Source organism: Lachnellula hyalina, assembly GCF_007821495.1.
Source record: "Lachnellula hyalina strain CBS 185.66 chromosome Unknown contig00008, whole genome shotgun sequence".
NCBI lineage: Eukaryota > Fungi > Ascomycota > Leotiomycetes > Helotiales > Lachnaceae > Lachnellula > Lachnellula hyalina.
In genome coordinates, this window is record NW_022157122.1 from 10,933 (window position 1) to 33,328 (window position 22,396).

General features: G+C 46.7%; 7 protein-coding genes across 7 annotated transcripts; 4 read left to right on the plus strand and 3 right to left on the minus strand.

Moving 5' to 3' along the window:
• Positions 1–932: 932 nt before the first annotated feature.
• Positions 933–2,035, minus strand: PORA_0 (Protochlorophyllide reductase A-like protein; the record flags this gene model as incomplete). Its single annotated transcript, XM_031146516.1, is given in 2 exon segments — positions 933–1,589; positions 1,604–2,035. The coding sequence occupies 2 exon segments, from the start codon at positions 2,033–2,035 to the stop codon at positions 933–935; spliced, it is 1,089 nt and encodes a 362-aa protein (XP_031009165.1).
• Positions 2,036–5,316: 3,281 nt separating this feature from the next.
• Positions 5,317–6,770, minus strand: LHYA1_G001535 (uncharacterized protein; the record flags this gene model as incomplete). Its single annotated transcript, XM_031146517.1, has 3 exons — positions 5,317–5,518; positions 6,196–6,523; positions 6,596–6,770. The coding sequence occupies 3 exons, from the start codon at positions 6,768–6,770 to the stop codon at positions 5,317–5,319; spliced, it is 705 nt and encodes a 234-aa protein (XP_031009164.1).
• A 1,915-nt stretch (positions 6,771–8,685) lies between these two features.
• Positions 8,686–9,802, plus strand: gto2_1 (Glutathione S-transferase omega-like; the record flags this gene model as incomplete). Its single annotated transcript, XM_031146518.1, has 3 exons — positions 8,686–9,443; positions 9,491–9,662; positions 9,716–9,802. The coding sequence occupies 3 exons, from the start codon at positions 8,686–8,688 to the stop codon at positions 9,800–9,802; spliced, it is 1,017 nt and encodes a 338-aa protein (XP_031009163.1).
• Positions 9,803–10,120: 318 nt separating this feature from the next.
• On the plus strand, positions 10,121–11,573 carry aflO (Demethylsterigmatocystin 6-O-methyltransferase; the record flags this gene model as incomplete). Its single annotated transcript, XM_031146519.1, has 4 exons — positions 10,121–10,261; positions 10,315–10,438; positions 10,502–10,625; positions 10,715–11,573. The coding sequence occupies 4 exons, from the start codon at positions 10,121–10,123 to the stop codon at positions 11,571–11,573; spliced, it is 1,248 nt and encodes a 415-aa protein (XP_031009162.1).
• A 3,775-nt stretch (positions 11,574–15,348) lies between these two features.
• Positions 15,349–16,814, plus strand: bik3_1 (O-methyltransferase; the record flags this gene model as incomplete). The annotated part of the gene is made up of 5 exons (XM_031146520.1): positions 15,349–15,576; positions 15,630–15,908; positions 15,959–16,009; positions 16,076–16,602; positions 16,652–16,814. The coding sequence occupies 5 exons, from the start codon at positions 15,349–15,351 to the stop codon at positions 16,812–16,814; spliced, it is 1,248 nt and encodes a 415-aa protein (XP_031009161.1).
• An 85-nt stretch (positions 16,815–16,899) lies between these two features.
• On the minus strand, positions 16,900–18,058 carry yfjR_0 (putative oxidoreductase; the record flags this gene model as incomplete). The annotated part of the gene is made up of 5 exons (XM_031146521.1): positions 16,900–17,109; positions 17,168–17,408; positions 17,477–17,576; positions 17,644–17,968; positions 18,014–18,058. 5 exons carry the CDS (start codon positions 18,056–18,058, stop codon positions 16,900–16,902), a joined length of 921 nt encoding a protein of 306 aa, XP_031009160.1.
• Positions 18,059–19,460: 1,402 nt separating this feature from the next.
• Positions 19,461–22,241, plus strand: pngA_1 (Nonribosomal peptide synthetase; the record flags this gene model as incomplete). Its single annotated transcript, XM_031146522.1, has 1 exon — positions 19,461–22,241. The coding sequence occupies one exon, from the start codon at positions 19,461–19,463 to the stop codon at positions 22,239–22,241; it is 2,781 nt and encodes a 926-aa protein (XP_031009108.1).
• Positions 22,242–22,396: the final 155 nt, after the last annotated feature.

Sequence of the window (22,396 nt, forward strand, 5' to 3'; positions counted from 1 at the left end):
CAGCATTTTAGGAGGGCAAAGAATAGCGAAAGATAAAGATAGCAAACAAAATAACAGAAAAATAGTTTACGCCAGCGTTTCTTATCGAAGTCCTTGCTACCTCAATAACAGCTGCGCTTCTAGCTAGGGAGATGTCGGAGATCAAGAAATGGAATCGTTGTTTGCGTGTTGTCAATACTGCGGAGAGGAACAGTGGAGGTGTTTTGACAATTCGCGCCATGCGGTATATTGTAATACACGAGGAGCTACCACACCAAAGGTCCCAAAAACAAGCGCTTTACGAATTTCAATCAAGAATTTGAAGAAAACGAAATTGATAGGTCCTCGATGCGCACTTCCCGATTTGGCTGGACATGGTACAATTACTGCCGATGCAGAAATACGGCGGTCCGGCGGAGATGCTTCTGCTTTTAACGATACCCATGCCGCATTTGTAGAACCATGCACAACGCATCTCTGCTAATATTCTCAATACGGTACCATTTTGATATTTGTATTCCCTGATAAAGACATTACCAAATATGTCATAGCGGGAGGAATCCGTTTGGCTCGTCTCTGATAGTGTAGTATAATGTTAGTTCGAAATATAGAAGCACGGACCACGTAGTAAGTCACCCAGCTAGTGAGTATAACCACAGCGCGTCTATACTTTGTATAACACAAATTGTGTTACACAAGTCTCAAGGCTTTGACTCCACAGTGAGCATTTCCACAGGTAGGAGCAAAGTACCAGCCCCATAATTGGTGTCGTTGAATTCAACGCTGTTGTGGCTATCTTGTTTTACCTAGATTAGACATGAAAGAAGCGCTCTAACTAAAGATCTAGAACACCTTTGCAATCCCATCAATTGCCAAGATTCTAGCCTCTGAATAGGCTGATACTGGCTACTTTTGAAAGCAGTGAAAAGTTTAAGTCGTTTTGAATCCATAGATTACTCCCATTTTTGTAGAACGGTCTCCCCCTTCTTCAATCCCGTATAACGTACACTCTCTTTCCACAATAGATCTCTCTTTCGGACATCTCCCGACTCATCGCTCGTCTCCGATAAATCTACCCCATCTAAATACACATCTTTCGGAGACTGGCCCATCACTTGGTTTGAATCAAACGCAGCTTGCAGAATGTGCGATGCTGACTTCTGGGTTGTATGCATTGGCCCATCCGGCATGAAAAATATCAGAAGAGACACAATGACATGAAATATGAAGCGAAAGACCCATGAAGCATGTCGCGTTAGACTAGTACTCATAGTGCCAGGATCGACGCCCAGTATGCAGACATTTTCAAATGTAGGATCTTGATCCATACGATGCTGAAGCTCGTGCATCATCATGATCAGGAAAAGCTTCGAGGCGCCGTATCGACGATATCCGCTGCGCCAGGATGGGTCCTCTTGCGCCGAACTCCAATTTCCCTTCGCGATGGCCTCTACACCAGCTTGGTCGTGGAATATAGTCTTGTATTTCTCGTCGATGAATGCCTTGCTTCGTTCATTTCTCTTATCACGGGGACTGGAACAGAACATGGCCATTAGCTCAAGATTCAACAATATCATGAGAGCCGGTGGGGACTTTACTCGTAAGACTGGCTACCCACAAATACAATTCGCCCAGATTCTTTGTCCATGCTCTCTAGTAAGAGCATTGTCAGAAGCCAATGTCCAAGATAGTTAGCGCTGAATGTAGTATCAAAGCCATCTTTTGTCCAGGTCTGTTTGCCGAAATCCTGAAACGCGGCATTGAGAATCAATGTTTTGATTTGGGGAATATTGCCCGCCGAAACTCGCAAGTTAACGCCTTCCGCCGTCTTTCGGACGCTATCCAGATCTGTCAAGTCCATCGACAAGACATCGTGAGGGTGCGATGAGCTGATAGCGAGCGCGGCATTGAGCTCAGGCGCAGAATTCGCGTCTCGGACCAGGTAGATTCCATGGTAGTTCACAAACTCTGGCTGGGAGACAAGTTGCTTTGCAATAGCACTGCCAAGTCCACCATTTGCGCCAGTAATTATGACGGTTCCTTTGGCTGCAGCCATTTCGACTCTTGCACAATAACACTGATGTGCGCTCTGAGGATAGTCTGGGTGGTAGGATACAAAGGGAGAAAAGCATCTGAGATGGAGTTAACTTGCTCTGAGATTCTTGCCTGAGGTGTCTGGATGACGTGTTTGCACTTAATTCAGCCTTCTATGAAGGTACAGCGGTCAAGTAAGGTAATAGCACTGGCATTCCCCTACCCCGCCATCTTGTCCTAATTAGGCAATTATCTTCGAATGCTCTCTTAGACTTCAAAGTGTTTAACAGCTCTAATATTCTCTAGTATTTAGTAAACCTGCATTTAGCATTAATAATAGCTTGATAGTGCGCTAGCTTACTATTAATTAAGTCTTTAAACTTATACTATCCTACTTTATCTTATATATCCTTTACCGCAGCCCTTAATAGCATATTGTTTTGACCTGGAGTACAAATTGCCTAATCAGGACAAGATTGCGTGGTAGGGGACCCCATGCTAGTGCTATTGTGGTGGGGACTAAATGGGCTGTCACGTGAAGTGGGGTATGCAGCTAGTACTGCACCGTACCTTATAAAATCGGACACTTGGATAAACTTGGATCATCATCTATTCTACAACACACTCTTTTATACAGATTATTTAGTTTATATATTTATACAATGGTGAAACCATAAGTTAGATCCTAGCCTAGAGTCCGCGGTTGTGTTGTCCCTCCACACTATTACCTTAACCACTGTAGGGCATGTACAGAAATCGGGGGCGGAAACATGCAGGAAGATCAAGACGCACCGAAAGCAAGTATTGTAGAGGGACAGCACAACTGTGAGCTCTAGGCTAGGATCTGACTTATAGTTTTATCGCAATAAATGTATGTAATAATATGCTATGTAAAAGAGTGTGTTGTAGAATCGATGGTGGGCCAAGTCTGTAGGAGTGCCCGTATTTATAGGGTGTGATGCAGCTTACCTGCAGACTCGTACCTTGGGTTTCTTGGTACAACACTACAGCGTCTGGTGCCTCCGACTTTTCACTGTCTCGTCTCGAGCGAGAAGATGAGCGCGAGCCCCGTGGCGTGGATCGCGGGCCGTCCTTCCATGGCGCGCCCGTTGACCTCGAACAGGCCGTCGGGCATAAAGCTCGAGTCGAAGAGCGCTGTGTTGGCTGTGCTAAAGGCCAGCACGTACCGGTGCAGCGCGTCGACTACGGCTTCGCGGCTGGTTAGGGGTGGATTGAGGGCTGCGGGGAGGGAGAATGGGGATTTTATGGTGTAGGCAGGCTGTGGGTTTGTTGAAGGGGCTTGGAAGAATTGGGTTTGGGCATTTGAGTATATGGAGGTTTGATACGTGTCCAGCAGGTCGCACATAGAGCTGTGCGTCAGACAGGGATTTGAGGGTGGGAATATCGCAGAAGTAGACAATGTCTAGAATGAGTCCTTTAGATAATCGTGGGCTGGCCATTTTGAAAGATGGAAGTTTGTGTGAAAGGTTGAAAGGAGGTTTGTGAGGGAGAGGAATTATGCTGTATATATAAGTACTAAGAACCATCGAGACCGAGTTGTGTCTAGACGTGGCTTGGGGGGAGCCAATTGGATCGCTTAAAAGGTAGTCCCCCCCTTGAAATTGAACTGTAAGCTAAGATAACCCGGCATGCCATTTGGTTATGAGGCAATGAAGGCTACATGATAGTACAAGCTGATAGCATAAAAATACCTTCTATAGCTTAGAATAGAAATCAAGTTCTCCTCTCCGATTCTTCTTTTTAGGTGCCTTCATATGTATATTTATGCTTGGCGATACTTTACGGGTTTTGTCTTATTATAATAAGTTCTTTTTTACCGGCTTAGAATTTACTGCCCGTAATAAATATACTCATGACATTAAAACTTCTTCATCAATTTGAGGCATTTCACCGTCATCTTCTTGCAAATGATAATTTTATCTGTTACAAACAGCTAGAGACGACATGTAGATTTGACACTAGCCCCCCTCCTTTCGCTCTTCCCTATATTTCCATTCCATAAGGTACCCCCAAATTTCCTAAAATCCCAAATCCTTCTCTTGGTCTCTCCTGTTTACCCCGATGCCACTGGTATGGAAACATAGCAGTGAGCCTCTACGCTTACGAGTAAGTTACGACAGAGTCGAAACACCGGGAAATGCATTTTCATCCTTCAAACCTATCTTTCCCTCCCTTGAGATCCTCCCATTCCTGCCTTAATCTTCGCGAATTTTGGTTGAGCTTAGTGGTTCAAGTTCACCTAGAGGAACCAAGAGTTGTGTGCGGATCCGTTAAATTGTTTTGCTTTGCGGTCGTTTGCTTGGTTGTTGCATGCCCTCGTTACTTGCATCAGGTCCAAGGCCAGTGCGAACGGAAATGTGCATTCAAAGTATAGGTGGAGTTGATTTCGTCAATGAATTAGTTGCTGGTGTCGAGTCCATCGCTGTCAGTGGAGAACTTGCTGTCAACAACTCGTATCTTCGAAACCACCATCGATGCTACCCTGCAACTATATTTGAAATTCGGCAACCATCTCCAGCACCAAGCGATTGGCTTCATCATCCTCACCGCAGCGCTTATCTTGCTTTCGTTCTTTGGATTGCTGGGGCCCGCAGACACTCCACTATTTCCCTCGCCGGTAGGGCTCTTTCCAGGGACTCCTGTGTCGTTTATAGTGACACCTTTCTGGGCGACGACAAAACTTTTGAGTGTCCTCGCAGGGACCCGGGGCTACTTTCGCAAGCAAGTTTGAAGCTCGCGGATATATTCCATCTGAAGCTTAGGGCTACCACAATTCACCGACTTGTCCTCGCTGCGAAGTTGGATCTATGACCTCTGTGGAAGATTGATTGTTGTTGGGGCTTGGGAGATCCGAGGCAGACGAGATGAAGTGGTGATTCGTCGTCGCTAAGGTGCTTTGATGTCTCTTACTACAAAGCAGATGGGATATCGAATCAAATCGTGGTCGAGGGGCTCTGGCATCTCTTATTTCATGACGGATAGATGGGGAATGTGAGCCGTCGTAGCTTGATGATTCGTACTGCAAGGCAGACGACATGCGAATGTGAACCGCCGTCGAGATGTTCCGATGCCTCTCATTGCAAGTCAGACGTCGTAAGAGCGACCCGAAACCGAGTCGTATGAGAATGTGAACCGCCGCCGGGGTGTTAGAGCACCAAGTTCTCGACAACGGGCTTGACGATTGATGGGTCTTACAGGGGCTCCATCAGGCCGCCTACGTATATCATGTTAGAGCGAGGCGAGGAAGGACCCTGGAGAATAATTACCACCATGCCCGGTGATCTACTTCTTCCTCGACTTCTCCTCCTCTAGGGCAACCGGACGGCCTGTCTCCTGTGGGGGATATTGTTGCTGCTGGTGGGCGGTAGCTCGTGCAAGACCGATCGAATGGCCTCTTTCGAAGCTGTCAAACCAGAGCCCAATGGATATTTCAGCAACAGTGTTATTTTCTATAGATGTCAGGGCACGCTTCGCGGCTCGAGGGCTGAAGAAGTGTCAGAAGAAGTGCATTGTGTCTTGCGGAGAGATTTCGAAGGTAAAGATACTGAGTAAATATATAGCGCTGGCTCGAAATTTCTCGGGGGTTGGATCGTGGATAAGGAGAGAAGAAGAGAAGAAGAGACAAGAGAGAGACAGGCTTAAGATACCTTATTCACATTGTTCATGGTTCCTGCCGACTCTGATTGCCACATCATGGTGCATGCCCTCTCTTCATCGGTAGGTACGAAGGATAATGCATCTCAAGTCCACTAACTAGGTGCAATGCAGGTTGTTATCTAACAAGTAAAAAAATGGAAAGCGTGCAAACCAGAGACACTATATTATGTTAAAAGCTAAGCATAACTAAGTCAGGCTGCCTGTCAGCCAAAACTGGATGCTGTTACCTTGTGACATGTGGCTTAATGTTTCTTCTCTCGAATCTCTTCCGTCCTTTGCTGCTTAGCCTCCCTAAGTTGCATTCTCCGGTCCTTCTCCTTTAACAAGTACAATACTCCGCCCTCGATATACGGGCCGGCCAGACGAAATCCGGTGAGCAGTGATAGGCCAGGTTAGCGATAAATTACATGACATCTTCGAAGATACAGCACGTGTTCCAAGGAGTGCGGCTCGCTCCTTCCGCGATAATTCTAAAGAAACAGGCTTTGATAGAGGTTGGTATACGTACATTGCCCAAACGCAGCTGCGGTCATGGCGTGGAAGCGAGTCACGACAAAAAAGGCGAAGAGTGTGCCAAACCTGATATGCCATGCTTGCTTGTGCTCATCGCCCGCAGTGGTGTTATTTAATGAGCGGTAATAAAGGTGGTGTCCAAAGGAGAACAGAAAACCAAGAAGTAGAAGTGCAAATATGGATAATGGTTTTTGCCAATCGAATCCCCAGGAGACATACTCTACCAGGTTAGATGGAGGTCTTGGTTGCGTTTCTATAGACTGTCGCTCATTGAAGTGCTCTGATTGGACCGAAGATGAATCGAGGCGTGAGCCCGTATCTTTGTGCGGTTGAGGGTTAGATATTCCCAAGTCATAGACTAGCAAAGGAATCTTGCTTTATAAAGCCGGACAATCTACGCGCTCAGGTTCCAAGTCTGCATCGCCATCCTCGAACGAGACTGTGTCTCCCATCGGGCCACTAATATGATCCTCGAGAGCTATTGATTCTCTATAGCACTGGTTTCCTATAATTGCTTCATTGTTTATTCTACTGCTCAGAGGTTTGCGTTTGACGGTAGAAGCCATTACCAAATTAATGTAGTAACGGAGTAAAAGAAACGCAGGAGTTTCAAAGAAGCTAATAAGAGTTACTAAGACAATGAACCAAGTACAGGACGGTATCAGGCTAGCAGCAGTAGAGGGCGAGCGAGTGCGTTAAGCCTTGCCCGGGCCAATCTAGACGGGAAAGGGAAAAGTTAATATACAGCTTACTTCCTACTATAGAACAGCAGTTAATTCAAGATCGTTCCCTTTAGAAACAACACTTACCGGCTAGCATATTAGAGATATTCGAATATTTGCTATAATAAGAAAAAGATAGAAATTAATAATAATAATAAAAGGGATGTGATTTCTACGATTTGGGCCTGTTTATAGCTCTAATTTCCGGTAAATTTTTAAGTCGGAATAATACTATTACTCTTAAGAATCTATTCCCGATATACGAGATATTAGAAAATAATAGTTTAAGTCTATAGTCACTATACTAAGATAATTCTTTAACTTGTTATATGTCTGATTTCTGGAAAAAGCAGCTATATAGTATTACTATTTGGAATCATCATTAACAAATTCAGTCAGCCTTGTCTGTGTAGCACGGGCTTGTTCTAGTAGGTTCTGAGTAGAAAGTGCTGAGAGTTTCTAGTGTTGTGCTCTCTTAGGTATGCAGGTTAGGGCCTGTTCGGTACGAGATGCCTCGATTTTTATCTGCTATATTTATATGCCGCCATCGCCGTATAGATGTGGCAGCCAAACAGGCTCTTAGCTTAGTCTAGGATTAGATCCGAAATGTATGCAATTTTCGTAGGCGATTGCTATGCATTAGTGTGGTGTCATTTGATGCAAGGCTAAGTGAGTCATTTAAGTAATTGCAGGGACTTTTCGTACAACTAATATATATGTAATAGTGGCATTCAGTTAATAATTTTACTATATAAATGTGTATGCAAGCGATTGTGTAACCATCCATGCAGGTCATTGCCCTTTACTACCTTACTTTCCTCACTCTCGGCTTGGTGCCAAGCCTCGCGTAACTTTTCCCCTTTGGGCCATTATTCCCTTATTTGGACGTTACGACTCCTAGAATTCTTGCAACTTCGTCTCATTTATGATTAGGGTAAGGATATAATAATAGGTATTATTATCAGTGTTGCTGCTAATACATAAGAGATATAATAAGAATATTCGCCTTTTTTACCCCTAAACCCTCACCTCTTCAAAAACCCTAAAAGTAATAAAATGATCTATATTCTATTAGTATTTAGACGCTACAGTTTAATCCCTAAAGATTAGAATGCACTTTTAAATTTATCGCTATAGGCGCTCTTACTCCCCTTATCTGCTTGCTGCTTCGTACGTTTTCCAGTTCTGCCTGAGGCAATAAACCTCCCGTTCAGTTACCGTGGGGTGCAAAAAGTTTAAACACCCCCTCCCCTGCTAGCGCCCGCTAGCGTGCTGTCAAACACGTACTTCGGGGTATCATGATTCAAAGTGCGCTTTAAAATGCCCTGAACAGATATGAGCTAGCGGGCGCTAGCATGGGGGGGTGTTCAAACTTATTGAACCCCACTGTATAGGGGCTAGTTGCAGAATCGGATCTGCATCTGCCCCTCGACTGTACAGGGATCGATCATCCGTGCATGCCGTGTAACCATTCATATTATTAAAGTGTCGTGTAATTAGTGAATTCGACATGTACCCTCAGCTTTCCGTCAGCCATATGCATGCACCAGCAGTCATCTTTGTTATGTTTCGCTGTCACACAGTTTAGGCAGCCACTAGTGCACCTGCTCCATGATATTCCGGCACCTGACTCAATATTGCGTGTACTTAATACGCGTCGCCGTGAACCTAGCAAGCGCAGACACCAACACAGCCCGCGGCCTTCACAACTCCACCAAACAGCTTCATCGAGTTTCCTGACGTCTCAACTTCTGCAAAGATGGCAACCAAACCGCTGAGTACAGCTCCGCAGCTGACGAGCTCTTTCACGCCTCCACCGAGTAAGTTCCAGGGTGTGATCAGCCCGGATCCCGCTTCTGAGTTCCCTGCCGAGAAAGATCGATACGTAAGTCAACGGATCAGCCTATTGTTCTCGTATACTGACAAACTTGAGGCCTTGTATCTTCATCTCGGCTGCCCTTGGGCTCATCGAACCAATATCGTCTACCAGCTCAAACGCCTCCAACCCATCGTCGCGCTGAGCGTCGTCTCCATTCACCGCGATGGCGTTGATGGCTGGAATTACGATGGCACGAGCAAGTCGGACCTGGTGGATCCTGTCGAAGGCTTCAAGAATTTCAAGGCGTTGTACGAGAAGGCAGACCCTGAATACCAAGGTGGCTATACTGTACCGCTGATCTGGGACCGTAAGAAGAAGACTATTGTGAATAATGATAGTGTGGGTATTATCCGGATCCTTGCCACTGCATTTGATGCTTTCTTGGCGCCGGAGATTAGGGAAGATAATAAGCCAGGCGGAGGCTTGCGCCCAGACAGCTTGGCGAAGGAGATCGACGAACTTGGTGACAGGCTCGAAATCGGGTACAATTGGGGAACTTATCTGTGTGGTATGGCAAAGTCGCAAGCCGATTACGATGATGCTATGAGCCGTTTGTTCAGGTTGTTGGATGAGCTCGAGAAGCGTTTGAGTAGTAGAAAGTACCTGTTCGGAGATCATCTCACTGAGACAGACATTAGGTAAGATCTTGTGAGTATATCTTGGCATAATGACTCACTCAACATAGGGCTTTCACAACATCCGTACGTTTTGACATGGCTTACTACACACTATTCATGTGCAACTATAAGATGATCCGCTACGATTATCCAAACTTGCATCGATGGCTACGCCAGATCTACTACGAGGTTGATGAGGAGACGAAAGACGCGTTCAAGAGCACGACTCACTTTGAAATCGTAAGTCAGATGCTTGATTTTAGTGGTACTGACCGGAAGTTGACTCGTTGTAGTTCATGGAAGGATACGCCCTCTCAGCAAAGAGAATGACGCTCGTTCCTTGGGGACCAGCCGTTCCGATGATGCCGTTAGATGCGTAGATGATATCGGGTGTAAACTAATGCAAATGGGAAGGGATTACAGGGCGGATATGGCGTAGAGGTACTGGCACATGGGCCATGAATCACAGTCTGAAATTGCAAATAGTAACTGGCATTGTCTTTAAACAATTTTTGAGGCTATCTTGTATTCTGCTCATGTGACTTGTGTGAAATCCGAAGCGTGAATAGCTCATCCCAGGCACTAGTGGCTTCTTGCATACAATCGAGGCTTACGGTAGGCACCGACTAGTAACGAGCTCCTGACTTATACCCACCCACCAATTTTCTCCTTCATCGTGTACCTTACGTCCACGAGCCATGGATTCAATCAAAGAACAAGTAGAGCAGCTTGCCCGAGCCGCAGATGAGGCCGGTCGCGAGAGGTTATCAATTGCTCTTCGAGATTTGTCCTACAGCCTCGAAGCTCCGAAAAATACCATAACACGGATCATTTCCTATGTCAGTATCCCCTTGTTCTGTCCTCTCCAATGCCACCAATAAAGTCTCTCAAGCCTCTCCGCACTTCAGCAGTTCGCACTGGTATCGATCTTGGAATTTTCACCCGACTAGCTGCCAGCGAGGGGCCGCTCGAAGTTGGAGACCTGACCAAAGATGGTGCAGATTCTCAATTAGTCGGTAAGTATCTTCACCAGGCATTATATTCTCTTCTCTTCTCAGTACTAACTTTAAATATGACAGGTCGCTATCTACGATATTTCGCGTCTTTTGGCATGGTATCCGAGACAGCGAAGAACATCTTCGCTGCCAACAACGTTACCAAAGTCCTCGCTGATCCAGGCAAGGAAGCATGTGTGATTCATTAGTGGGTATCTGGAAATCCCCATTCGCGACCGCGACTTCTCCGAGAATTATTTCTAATCGCTTTTGATCTGATCTTTCACATATATATAGCTTTGACACCGTCGCGCCGGCCTTTCAGTCAGCGCCTGCCTTTCTCCGCGAAACCGCATTCCAGAATCCCGCGAACGCCGCCAAGAGTCCGTTCCAACTCGCCTACAAGACACCGTTGACTGCGTTCCAGTACTTCCCGTCGCTGCCCGCCGCGTCTCTAGCGGCGTTCGCGAGGTACCAGGCTTTGCGGAGTATTGATATGAGCACGTGGCTTTCGGTGTATCCGTTCCTCGAGGAAGTCGGCGAGGCAGGCAAGGAAGAGGTGGTGTTTGTGGATGTGGGAGGGGGAATCGGCCATCAGTGCGCGGCGTTGAGAGAAAAGTATCCGCAGTTGAGGGGGCGGGTGCAGGTGCAGGATCTGGAGCACTTCATAGCGCAGAAAGTCAAGCACGAGGGAGTGGAGGGCAGGGCGCATAATATATTCGAAGAACAGCCCATCCAAGGTCAGTATTTGTCAAAATCTCAACATACTTGGACGACTTTATCGATTGCCCTCTCTCTGATGAGTAGTCTATCATATTTAGGAGCAAGATTCTACTACCTACGTGCCGTCCTGCACGACTTCCCGGACATCGCTTGCCAGAGCATCTTGTCTCGCTTGAAAGATGTGATGGGCCATCATTCACGGATCCTCATCGACGAGATGGTGTTGCCGAATTGGAGAGTTGACTGGGCGGCCACGCACACGGATCTCACAATGATGGCTTGTTTCGCCGCGAAAGAACGGACGCAGGAGCAGTGGGAAAGCCTGCTGAGTACCACCGGGCTTAAGATTGAAGCGCAACGAAATTATACGGGTGGTTGGGGCGGGTATGAGGCTATTATCACAGTAGCAAAGGAAGGGTATGCTAGGGTATAGAGATCTAGAGTCGAGTCGATGCAGCTGAATTTTCAACGAATATGACCTCTTTATATAACGCTTTAAACCTGCGAATGCAATCTCTCTCTCTCTCCCTATTCTCAATAAACAGCGCCGCTCCTATCTATCAAAAGTATCTAAAGATGCTATGCACCTGAAACAGCGTATATCTCAGAATCACTAAAGGGACACCACCCGTTATTGGACTAGACACCCACCCCCGCCCCTCCTCTCGGTTAAATAGTGGGGTGGGAGCTGATCCTTTGCCCAGGCTCCCAGCTCTTGATCATATCCCTGTCTTTACCGATATGTAACGGTGCCATTCAGCAGAATAATGGACGGGTAGAAGAATTTATTTTTACGTGTGCTCGGAGCCTTATATGCACCTCGTGTGGCGCATATGCCTATGTGCACATGCAGATAGATGCATGCAGATGTGTGCAGTCTTATCGTCCTTGCTTCTCCTATAAAGTAGCTAGCTAGCTACTAGGTAGTAGTATTTATGAGCCCCCTAATAAATATCTCTCGACTGGGCCGCAATGGTAGTCTCGTGTGTAGCATGCATGAAGGGTGCGGGAACATCTTTCTTTCGCCTTTGCCCTTTGATAAATTGAGAGATAGAGACCTGGGTCACGTCACAGTCAGTATTCTTAAGGCCTGCATGCTCTCTAGCCCCTGTCAAAGCTCACGTCATTTTTTCCGTCTCATAAATTCAAACAACGCTAGACTTTCTTTCTGTCCAAGGAAATCTCATATGCTTGTAATGGTCCCTTACGGACTGTCCCAATATATGGCATCTATTTCAAAGATGGGCACCACGACCACCAACTCAGGACTCCCCCATAGCGGGGAGCCACAATGCCGGATATGCCAGAATCTAGCTACCAAATCCCCGAACTCCTGCTCGGAAACCCAGGTATGCATTTCGTCCTCTGTCCATAATTCTTTTCTTCCCTCGGCTTTTTCTATTCTAAAATTCTAAAAGAAATCCAGCAAACCGACCTCTCAAAGTCATCCTCATTGGCTGTGGGCTGTCCGGCATCATGATGGCCTACAAAATCCAGAAGATGTGCCAGAATGTTTCTATGGTGGTCTACGAGAAAGAGGCAGACATCGGCGGCACATGGTAATAATATAAATATTAATATTAATATAAATATTATTATTTACTTATTTATATAAGAAGCTAGGCCATATAACTAGCTAGTCTCTATAGTTTCCATAGCTAGCTTCCATGGCCAGCTTCTTTCATAGCCAGCTTCCAAGAAGCAGATTTTTGGTTACACCAAGCACTCAGCAAATGGGGCAGTGCCAGTGAACGAAAATAGGGGTTTCATTTACCGTTCCTACCCCTGGAGACCACGCGAAAATAGCGGCGCGCATGATATTGCGGCAAAGCAAATCCTGACTGTAAAACCATTAGAACGCTCCAATTTGCTCGGTAGGGATTCTGGCCGTCTTGTCCTACCTGGCTTGGAGTCAGCATATAGCTTTCGTTCCCCACTATAGTAAGCCCAAATTCCAGGCTTCCCAAGCTGTTGTTCTGATAAGTTTCTACACAATCTCTCTACTTGTCTACCGTTGTCGTCAAAATGCAGGAAGATCGTTATGCAATTACTATTGCCATGGGCATTTTCATGGCTATCATCGCCACAGTAGCCGTGCTGCTGCGCTTTGAGGCCCGTCGAATTCGAAGATCGGGCTTTAAGATGGATGATTACCTGATCGTGTTAGCTTTAGTATTCTGGCCTATGTATTAGAGTCCGAATCCTTATACTGAAATGGCGATAGGTCTGTCTCATGGGTCAATGCGCTTGCAATTTAATCGGTAATACATTCTCGGTCTTTGCACCTCTAGGAAAAGACTGATTGGTTGTCTAGGAGCATTTGCTGGCAAGATGGGTACTCATAATTCCCTGTCTACGACTACGCCAAAGCAGGTTCTAAAAGACCGGGCGCTTCTTCGGTCTAAGGTATCTTTGAATTCAATTCAGATTTCTAAATGATCACTGACGCTATTCTCTTGACAGGTCATCTGGGCTCTGCAGCTCTTAACTACACTGAGCCCGGGATTTACTCGCACAAGCATCATGTTCTTCTATCGCCGAATATTTGTTGGCAGAGCCACTCAGATCAATGTGTGGGTTTTTATCGCCCTTAATGTTATGTGGACCATCGGATTTTTCTTTGCAAATCTATGCAAGTTTCCCTCTAAATACTGTGGCCAGAAACCTAATTACATCCATAGTGGGCTGCATACCAATCAAAGGAAACTGGGTACCTGATTCATTTGGAAAATGCGTCAACTTCTTCGAGTTATACAAGAGCATGGTCATCACAGATGTGATTCTGGACGGTCTTGTTCTTCTAATCCCCTTGTATCCAGTCTACAAGCTGCAAATGCCAGTCCGACAAAAGATTATCATCCTCGGCATTTTCTCACTCGGCAGTTTAGTTATAATCTCAGGGATATTCCGAGTCATAGCCATGTACGGTGCTATGAAGATGAACCCTGACCGGACTTACGCACGCGCACCTGCATTCTATTGGGCAACGATAGAGGTTGGCGTGGGGATTGTCAGCGCCTGTCTCCCGACTCTTCGCCCGCTCATCAGCAAAAAGGGACCTGAGACTATGATCCGTCAATTTTCACGGAAGATTGCCGGATCCTTTTCGAGGAACAAGCTTTCGGAAGACTACACGATGGATCACCGGCCGAGTCAAGGGAGTGATGCTGGGTTCGTTTCTGTCCCGTCTTCTCATAGAGAGAAGATGCACATCTACGAAGGTCCGCTGGCCTCGACCTCTGTGCAGAAAAATAAGATTGAGGCTACGGGAAATGAGTATCTAGAATCTCCCTTTGATGGGATCCGCGTGGAGCGGAACATTTCTCACGACTCACAAACTTACGAGCATGTTTAACTCGACTATACAAGCAGATAAAAAGGATTCCTTTGGAACAATGCTGGCGAAATGCCAGTGACTTCACATGCGCGAATGTTTTATGTAGTATCGAATTGTTTATTCAAATCTATGTAACAATCAAGAAATGAGAAATGCTTGATAGCCACGCTTTTGTAGGTCTAATATCTGATAAAATTATCCGGGACCGAAAGAATGAATAGATAAAGTAGAGGAATTGATTTTTAGTCTGTTTGCAGGGGGTCCTCGTGCACGCAAACGAATCCGTGACAACCAACTCAATTCGTCTTTATTGTATGTATGCAAGACAGACCGAAGATCTGAATTTGTGTGGGAGCACAGAGCACCCCCGCTTCTCTTTTGAAGTGTCGGAAGGTCCAGTCTCATCACTGCTCGGAAAGAGAGCAACCGGTAAGATTCTAGGTCCTGAACAGCTTAAGCCCAATGTTTGGGCTGATATCCTATAGGCCTGCTCGGTTTGTCCATGTTTTTGTGAGACACACTCTTTACTCTTAAAAAAGAAAGAAACGCTGTGTTACATAGTAATTGGCTGACTAGTCTTGGCAGGTCAGGCTGGTTGCCTAGTTGGGTTTAACAATCACGCTGCAGGACATGTACAACAGAGATAAGGCTTCAATCTTCCTAGTTCCTACATACAAATCCTTACTAGTATGTACAGATGCATCTGCGTCTTTGCACAAGGGACCGGGATAGCAGAAGCAGTGACTGCCGGATTCCTATGCCAAAGCTTCAGCCTCATCTGCTCTATAATCTACAGTTTCTTTTCAGTATCAAGACACATTTTAATTTTAAAAGAATCTCAGACGCTTTGGTCTGCCAGCTGCTCTTCTTCATGGCATCATCTAGAATATTAGAGCTGGCCAATGGAATCGGCAAGTTCACTTCACTCATCCACGACCATCTTGCGTCACATGACCTTCAGTTCCCATCATTCAGCCCAGATGCTTCAGGAACCTTGCCTGAGGAGCTGTTGAAAGCTCAAGATGCTGTTCTTAACGACACGGCTGAGCTACATGATTTGCTTATGCCACCAATCAGTGCTTTACACATCAACGGCAATGTAAGTCCTATTCTTCACGCATGAAGCATGCTTTGACATTTAGTGGCTCGTAGGTGCAAAATCTTGTAAGCATGAACGCCATCTGTCGTTTTGACATGGCCAACAGCTTCGCGCCTGGAGAAGAAACCTCCTTTGCCCAGATGGCAAAGCATGCGGGACTCAGCGAGACGGTCACGAAAAGTCTGCTGCGCCATGCCATGACGATCAGGATATTTTGTGAGCCGAAGAAAGGGGTGATTACTCATACCGCGCGCTCTGCACTTTTCAGAGAGCCGAAAATCCAGAATTTCATCCGCACAGGTCTGGAAGAGATGACGCCCGCCGCTCTGAGGGTAGGTTGCACCGACACATTCAAGGGAAGAAAGAATGCTCATGATACTAGACCCTAGACGCGCTTCAGAAGTGGCCAATGTCAGAAGAGCCAGCAGAAACGGTAAGAAGTGAAATCGTTCGGAAGTCGAAAGCCTGGAGTGCATTCTTATTGACATAATATATCTAGGGGTTTGCGCTCGCCAACAACACCAATCAGCTAATATATGAAATCCTGGGAGATGATCCAGCACGGGCCAAGAGATTCGCTGATACAATGAACATATTTACAACAGAAAAGGGATTCGAGACATCACATGTCATCTCTGGCTTCGATTGGCAAAGTCTGGGAGCTGCAACGGTTGTGGATATCGGCGGTTCACGGGGCCACATCAGCATTGCCCTAGCGATGCAATTTCCAGCCCTCAAATTTGTTGTTCAGGATTTTGAGATTACTGTCAAAGGTGCCGAGAATGATATGGCTGAAGCTGTTGCGGAGCGAGTGAGCTTTATGGCGCACGATATTTTCAAGGAGCAGACGGTTGTGGCTCATGTCTACTACTTCCGTTGGATTTTCCACAATTGGTCGGACAAGTATTCGATCAAGATCCTAAGATCGTTGATTCCGATCCTTCGACCAGGTGTGCACATCATTATCAACGACGTGTGTATGGCTGAACCTGGAACGTTGGCTGCGTGGAGAGAAAAGGAGTTGAGGTATGCTTGATCATTCTCCTCAATTACATATACTGAAATTTAATTTTAGAACATTCGACCTAGGAATGTTGGCTATTCTCAATGGACGAGAACGTGATGCTGAAGAGTGGAAAGATTTGTTTGAGCGTGCGGATCCACGCTTCCATTTTGAAGGGGTCACTCAGCCTGAGGGATCTAACTTGGCCATGATAGCAGCTTCTTGGTCGGGCTAAGAATCAACTTATATTTGTATGTAGCAACCGGAGTGATGTTATTGCCTTACAAGAAACATTCGTCATTTTCTTTCGTTTGAAACCTTCATTGAGTCTCATTCTTAAACGGGAGTCCACTCTCAAGCCTCACGGCCCCATAGATGCCGGTAATATCTGCTTCTCCCCCAGCCTGATCTTCTACCACCTTCAAGTGGTCAATCGCGGCTTCATATCCTTTAATTGACGCACCCGACGACTTCGCCAGCTCCAGCACATGAGCCGTGAGTTTCAAGGCTTTGGAAACCTCAACAATGGGCTATCAACCATACTGTTAGATGGGATCCCAGGGAATATTCGGTGATTGAAGACCTCACCGTGTCTTGATAGTATCCTCCACTCAGCATTCTATAGTTGTAGATTGAGTACGGCGTATTCGGAAACATTTGGTCCATAAGCTTCTTCATGCTATGGACTCCAACACCGCATTTCTCAGCGAAGACATTCAATTCAGCTACTGTTTCCATGGTGTTCATGATGAGGACGTTGCCCATGAGCTTTAGTAGCGATCCTTTGCCTGGCTCTTCGCCGCTAAGATCTATGATTGCCCGTCCTACTCTATCTCCAATCAGTAATTGCTGAAGCAATAAATAGAGAGATTAGACAATAAAAGCGAGCGGGCTCACACTCCAACAACGTAGGGTCTGATACGGTCAACTGACCCTGGAGCGCCAGACGCGATGCACGTGAGCAAGCGTTTCTCAGCCATGCTAGGCTCACCCATGACTGAGATTGAGAACTTAGCATTGACAATGTTTTAGATTCAAATGAGAGTTTGGAAGCTATCACATACCTGGCATGGCGACAAACTCTCCACCAGCCTTCAAGACCTGCTCAGCGATCCTGTTCGTCACCTCAGGCGTAATCGATGAACTGTCAACAAAAAGCTTCCCCGTCACATCTGCCTGTAGAATCAGCTTGAAGCTAAGTTCTACGGCTTCATCATCTTGGAGACATGACCAAATAATGTCCGAACCCGAAACGGCCTCTTCGATCGTCTCAGCCACTGTAGAATGCCCAATGCTTGCGCTGTGCTCCTCGGCGCGGGCTTTCGTGCGGTTGTATATTATCAAAGGCTCATCCAACTTTCCAGAGAGGACTATATTCCTTGTCATGGCCTATTTCCATTAATGCCATGCGTTCAGGTGTTGGCGTGAGCATACCTTGCCAATGCCGCCCATGCCCAAAAAAGAAAAACGTGGCGCCATAATGGTTTGTTTGTAATGATAATAAAAGTTAGAGTATGTGGAGTTTTGCGATCAAAACTCAGCAACGTATGGCGAGTAATAATTCTATATCAGTGACAATAATAGTTTTGGGCAGGTTGCCTTGAAGTACGCGACACAGGTGGGGCTACCTGGCACGCTCCCTAAAGTAGGGGGGACTTTGGCGAGCCTCTCCGTTGAGTAATTTAGGCGCTGAACTTCCATCACGGCTTACTTTGCTGCAGCCCTGGTCACCCTCCCTCAGCCTCCGAATGCCACCACAGCAACAGACCGTCCACTATGTCCCGCCTCAGCGATGCATGGGGACCTCCCTATTGTAACATTGCACAACTAGTCTTACGAGGCGTCTTACCAATCTTCTTACCAATCCTTATCTTAACTGCAAGACATAGGGCACGTTGCATATGCATGCAATCTGGTAATAGTCGGTCTTCCTTCTTAGCTCGCTTTGCTTACAGTCGGCAAAAGCGAATGTCCGATATATATAGGTTTCCTCACTAAAATCGCCACATAGCGATGTTTACGCCTATTTTTTTAAGACTTCCTCGCCTAAAATGTCTCCTAAAATACTACTTTTTGCGGCTTCTAAGCTACGCAACCCTTATAATTTCTATTATAATTAGTTATATAACCTAAGATATATATATCTAGAGATGCCTTATATAATTTGTTTCATAATGCATTTAAAGCGTGGTAAAGTTATATATGTTTTAACCTATACTTTTACACTTATATTATCACGATTTTGGTATGGTTTTTGGCGTGGGACATTCGCTTGTACGGGACATTTGCTTTTGCCAACAGAACTAGCTAAGAAGGAAGACCGACTATTATGCACTGGCCGGCTTTTACTTGTACAAACAAGCCACCAGTGACCAGGGTCATGCACTTACTCTTGGGCTGACGATCAACCGGACCTTTGGCTTTATTCAGCCTTTCCTCTGGGCAGATTTCAAGAGGCGCGGTTTTGATCCGGCACTTAATCGAAACAGGGCATTATCCAGGCACAATACAGGGCACAGCGAGCGCTTTTCCACGTAGTACACGGGCGTCCGATGCCCAAGTCTGGATGCGGTCCAGTCGCCAAACGTCCTGTAGCTCTGCTTTGCCGCAATATATACAAAATGCCTTTGTTCAGACTTTAGACAAGGCAAAAGCTGACTGTGACGTCGTATTTTACTCCAGTTGAGATTGGCACCACTTGAAGGCTGTTCTGTAATTGGACTAGCCCAGATTTATAGATCTAAACATTCATATTGACCGGAATATGTAGCCGCGGATCGAGAAAAGCATTATAAGCAACCTACGAAATATACAACTAGTTCCACCTTGTTTTGCAGTAAGTCACGATATACATACCCGCGCATTGACTCAAAGCTTAAAAATGTCATACCACAACCTCCTGGATCTTTTGGAGTACGCGGTGGTGAATCATGGTATTCGAAAAGTCATCACTTATTCTCCTGGCGACACTACCAATCCAAAAGTCACAATATACGCGGAGATTCAGCGCGAAGCCCGTCAGAAATGCGAAATTCTGCGCTCTTTAGATGGGTTCAGTGAAGGGAAGATTGTCTTGCTCCATTTGAACGACCACTTCAACGTGATCACCTGGTTCTGGGCTGCTCTTTACGCGGGATGTCTACCTGCAATATCTACTCCCTTTTCACAAAATGAGGGTAGTAGAAATGCTCATATCGAGCATCTGTCAAAGACGTTGATAAGTCCCATATGTATCACCAACCGGAGTTCACTAGATCAATTCTCTGGGCAACATATTCTCCGACCTATCGCTGTGGAGTCACTCCATAAGATTACCCAGAAGGTTTCAGATATTTCCGTCAAAGAACCAACTCCTGAAGATACGGCTTTGCTTATGTTAACCTCGGGAAGCACTGGAAATGCCAAAGCAGTGTGCTTGAGCCATGGTCAGATACTGACCGCCGTGGCTGGTAAAGCCTCAGTAATCCGGCTACCTCAGGACGGCTCATTTTTGACCTGGATTGCTCTCGCTCATGTTGCGAGCATGGTCGAAATACACATACAGGCGCTCTTCCTTGGCGTAGACCAAGTCCATGTGCCACCCGCTGAGATCATTACCAATCCACTTGAATTCCTACGTCTTATAGATCGCCACCGAGTTTGTCGGACATTCGCACCGAATTTCTTCCTTGCCCGCTTACGGAATGCTCTGGAGGCTACTTCAGAAGTGCCGGAAACTTGGGACTTGAGCTGTCTCCAGTATCTTGCATCTGGAGGCGAGGCAAATGTGATTGAGACCTGTGCTGCTGTCACGAGGCTCTTAATGAAGTTTGGTGCTCCAGAGAAAACTATCATTACGGGATTCGGCATGACTGAGACATGCGCTGGCGCTATATTCAATACTAGTTGCCCAGCCTACGACCTTGCTAATAGGCTCGAGTTTGCTTCTGTTGGCCGTTGCATGCCGGGAATTGAGATGCGTATTACCTCTCAAGGTGAACAAGTTGCCTTGGGAGCGAATCAAGCTGGAGACCTGGAGGTCACAGGCCCTGTGGTATTCAAGAAATATTTCAACAATGAAGAGGCAACTGCGAGTGCATTTACAAAAGATGGATGGTTCAAGACTGGTGATCAGGCTATGATTGACGTAGCCGGACATCTCAGGCTTATAGGCCGAAGCAAAGACATGTTAATTGTCAATGGAGTTCACTACAACCCCGAAGAGATTGAGTCTAATATCGAAGATGCCAGGATTCCCGGCGTGGCAAGCAGCTTCACTGCTTGCTTCTCGTCGTTGCGGCCTCCTGCTCAAACCGAGAGCATATACGTGGCATTCCTTCCAACATACGGCAACGAGGACATAACAGTACACCTTGATACCTTGAATGCCATCTCACGAGTCACGATGATGCAGACCGGTGCACGACCAGAGATCATACCTCTCGATAAAGCTGCACTCCAGAAATCGACACTGGGCAAGCTCTCACGGACGAAACTCAAGCACGCTTTCGAGAAAGGCGATTTTGTCTCGTACGAAGAATCCAGTCGCGAGAAAGTATTGCGTTACCGAGCATCACACCACCAGGCGCCCGCGAATCCGACAGAGGAGCTCCTCTTGAGGGTTTTCTCCAGCGTTCTGCAGATCCAAGACGACGATTTTGATGTCGAGACGCCAATCTTCGAGTTGGGGATCACATCTATCGAGTTGATCAGCCTGAAGCGCAGCATCGAGGAGCATCTGGACTTGACCGCCACAATCCCAATAATCACCTTAATGACGAACCCTACGATCCGCTCTCTGGTTAAGGCTCTCAAAGACGTCGACTCGCCCACCACCAAACCACAATATGCGCCCGTGGTGACCATCCAGCCGCATGGCACCAAACAGCCCCTCTGGCTGGTCCACCCTGGCGTCGGCGAAGTTCTTATCTTCTTGAATCTGGCAAGGTACTTTCCTGATCGTCCGATATATGCCTTCCGCGCCCGCGGATTCAGTAAAGGCGAACCTCACTTCACTAGCATCGAGGAAGCAACGGCCACATATCACAGCGCTATGAAGAGCCGCCAGCCGCAGGGACCATACCTGTTAGCCGGATATAGCTACGGCTCCATGCTCGCCGTCGAGACGGCCAAGATGCTCGAAAGCAACGGCGACAAGATAGGATTTCTGGGGGTTTTCAACCTGCCGCCGCATATCAAGGTGCGCATGCAGCAGCTCGACTGGGTGGCGTGTCTCCTGCACCTATCCTACTTCCTAGATCTCATCACTGAGGCCCAGTCGCGGGAGCTGGCCGCGGAGCTCTGCGCTGCGCCCCGCGAAGAGGTGCTGGCGGAGGTGCTCACGCAAGCGGATCCGTGCCGGTTGGCCGAGCTGTCGCTCACGCCCGTGGCGCTCGTCAACTGGGCGAATCTGGCGTTCGATTTGCAGAGCATGGCGGTCGAATACGAGCCCTCGGGCTCGGTGGCGAAGATGGATGTGTTCTACTGCACGCCGTTGGCGGTCGTAGCGCAGAGCCGGGAGCAGTGGCTGCGGGAGCATTTGGTTCTGTGGAGGAACTTTGTGCGCGCGGGGGGTGTAGCGTTTCATGAGGTTGGGGGAGAGCATTATACGATGCTGGGGAAAGAACACGTTTTTACGTTCCAGAAGACTTTGAAGAAGGTATTGAAGAGTAGGGGATTCTGAGGTTCACACTTAATTGCCTTTGAATTTAAGCCTTAAGCAGTTATACTTTAGCGTAATATTAACCCTAAAAGCCTATAGGATCACCTGTAATTGCTCGATCCTAATAAAAACCTCTCTACTATATTAAACACCAGATCTATGTTCTATAACTTCTA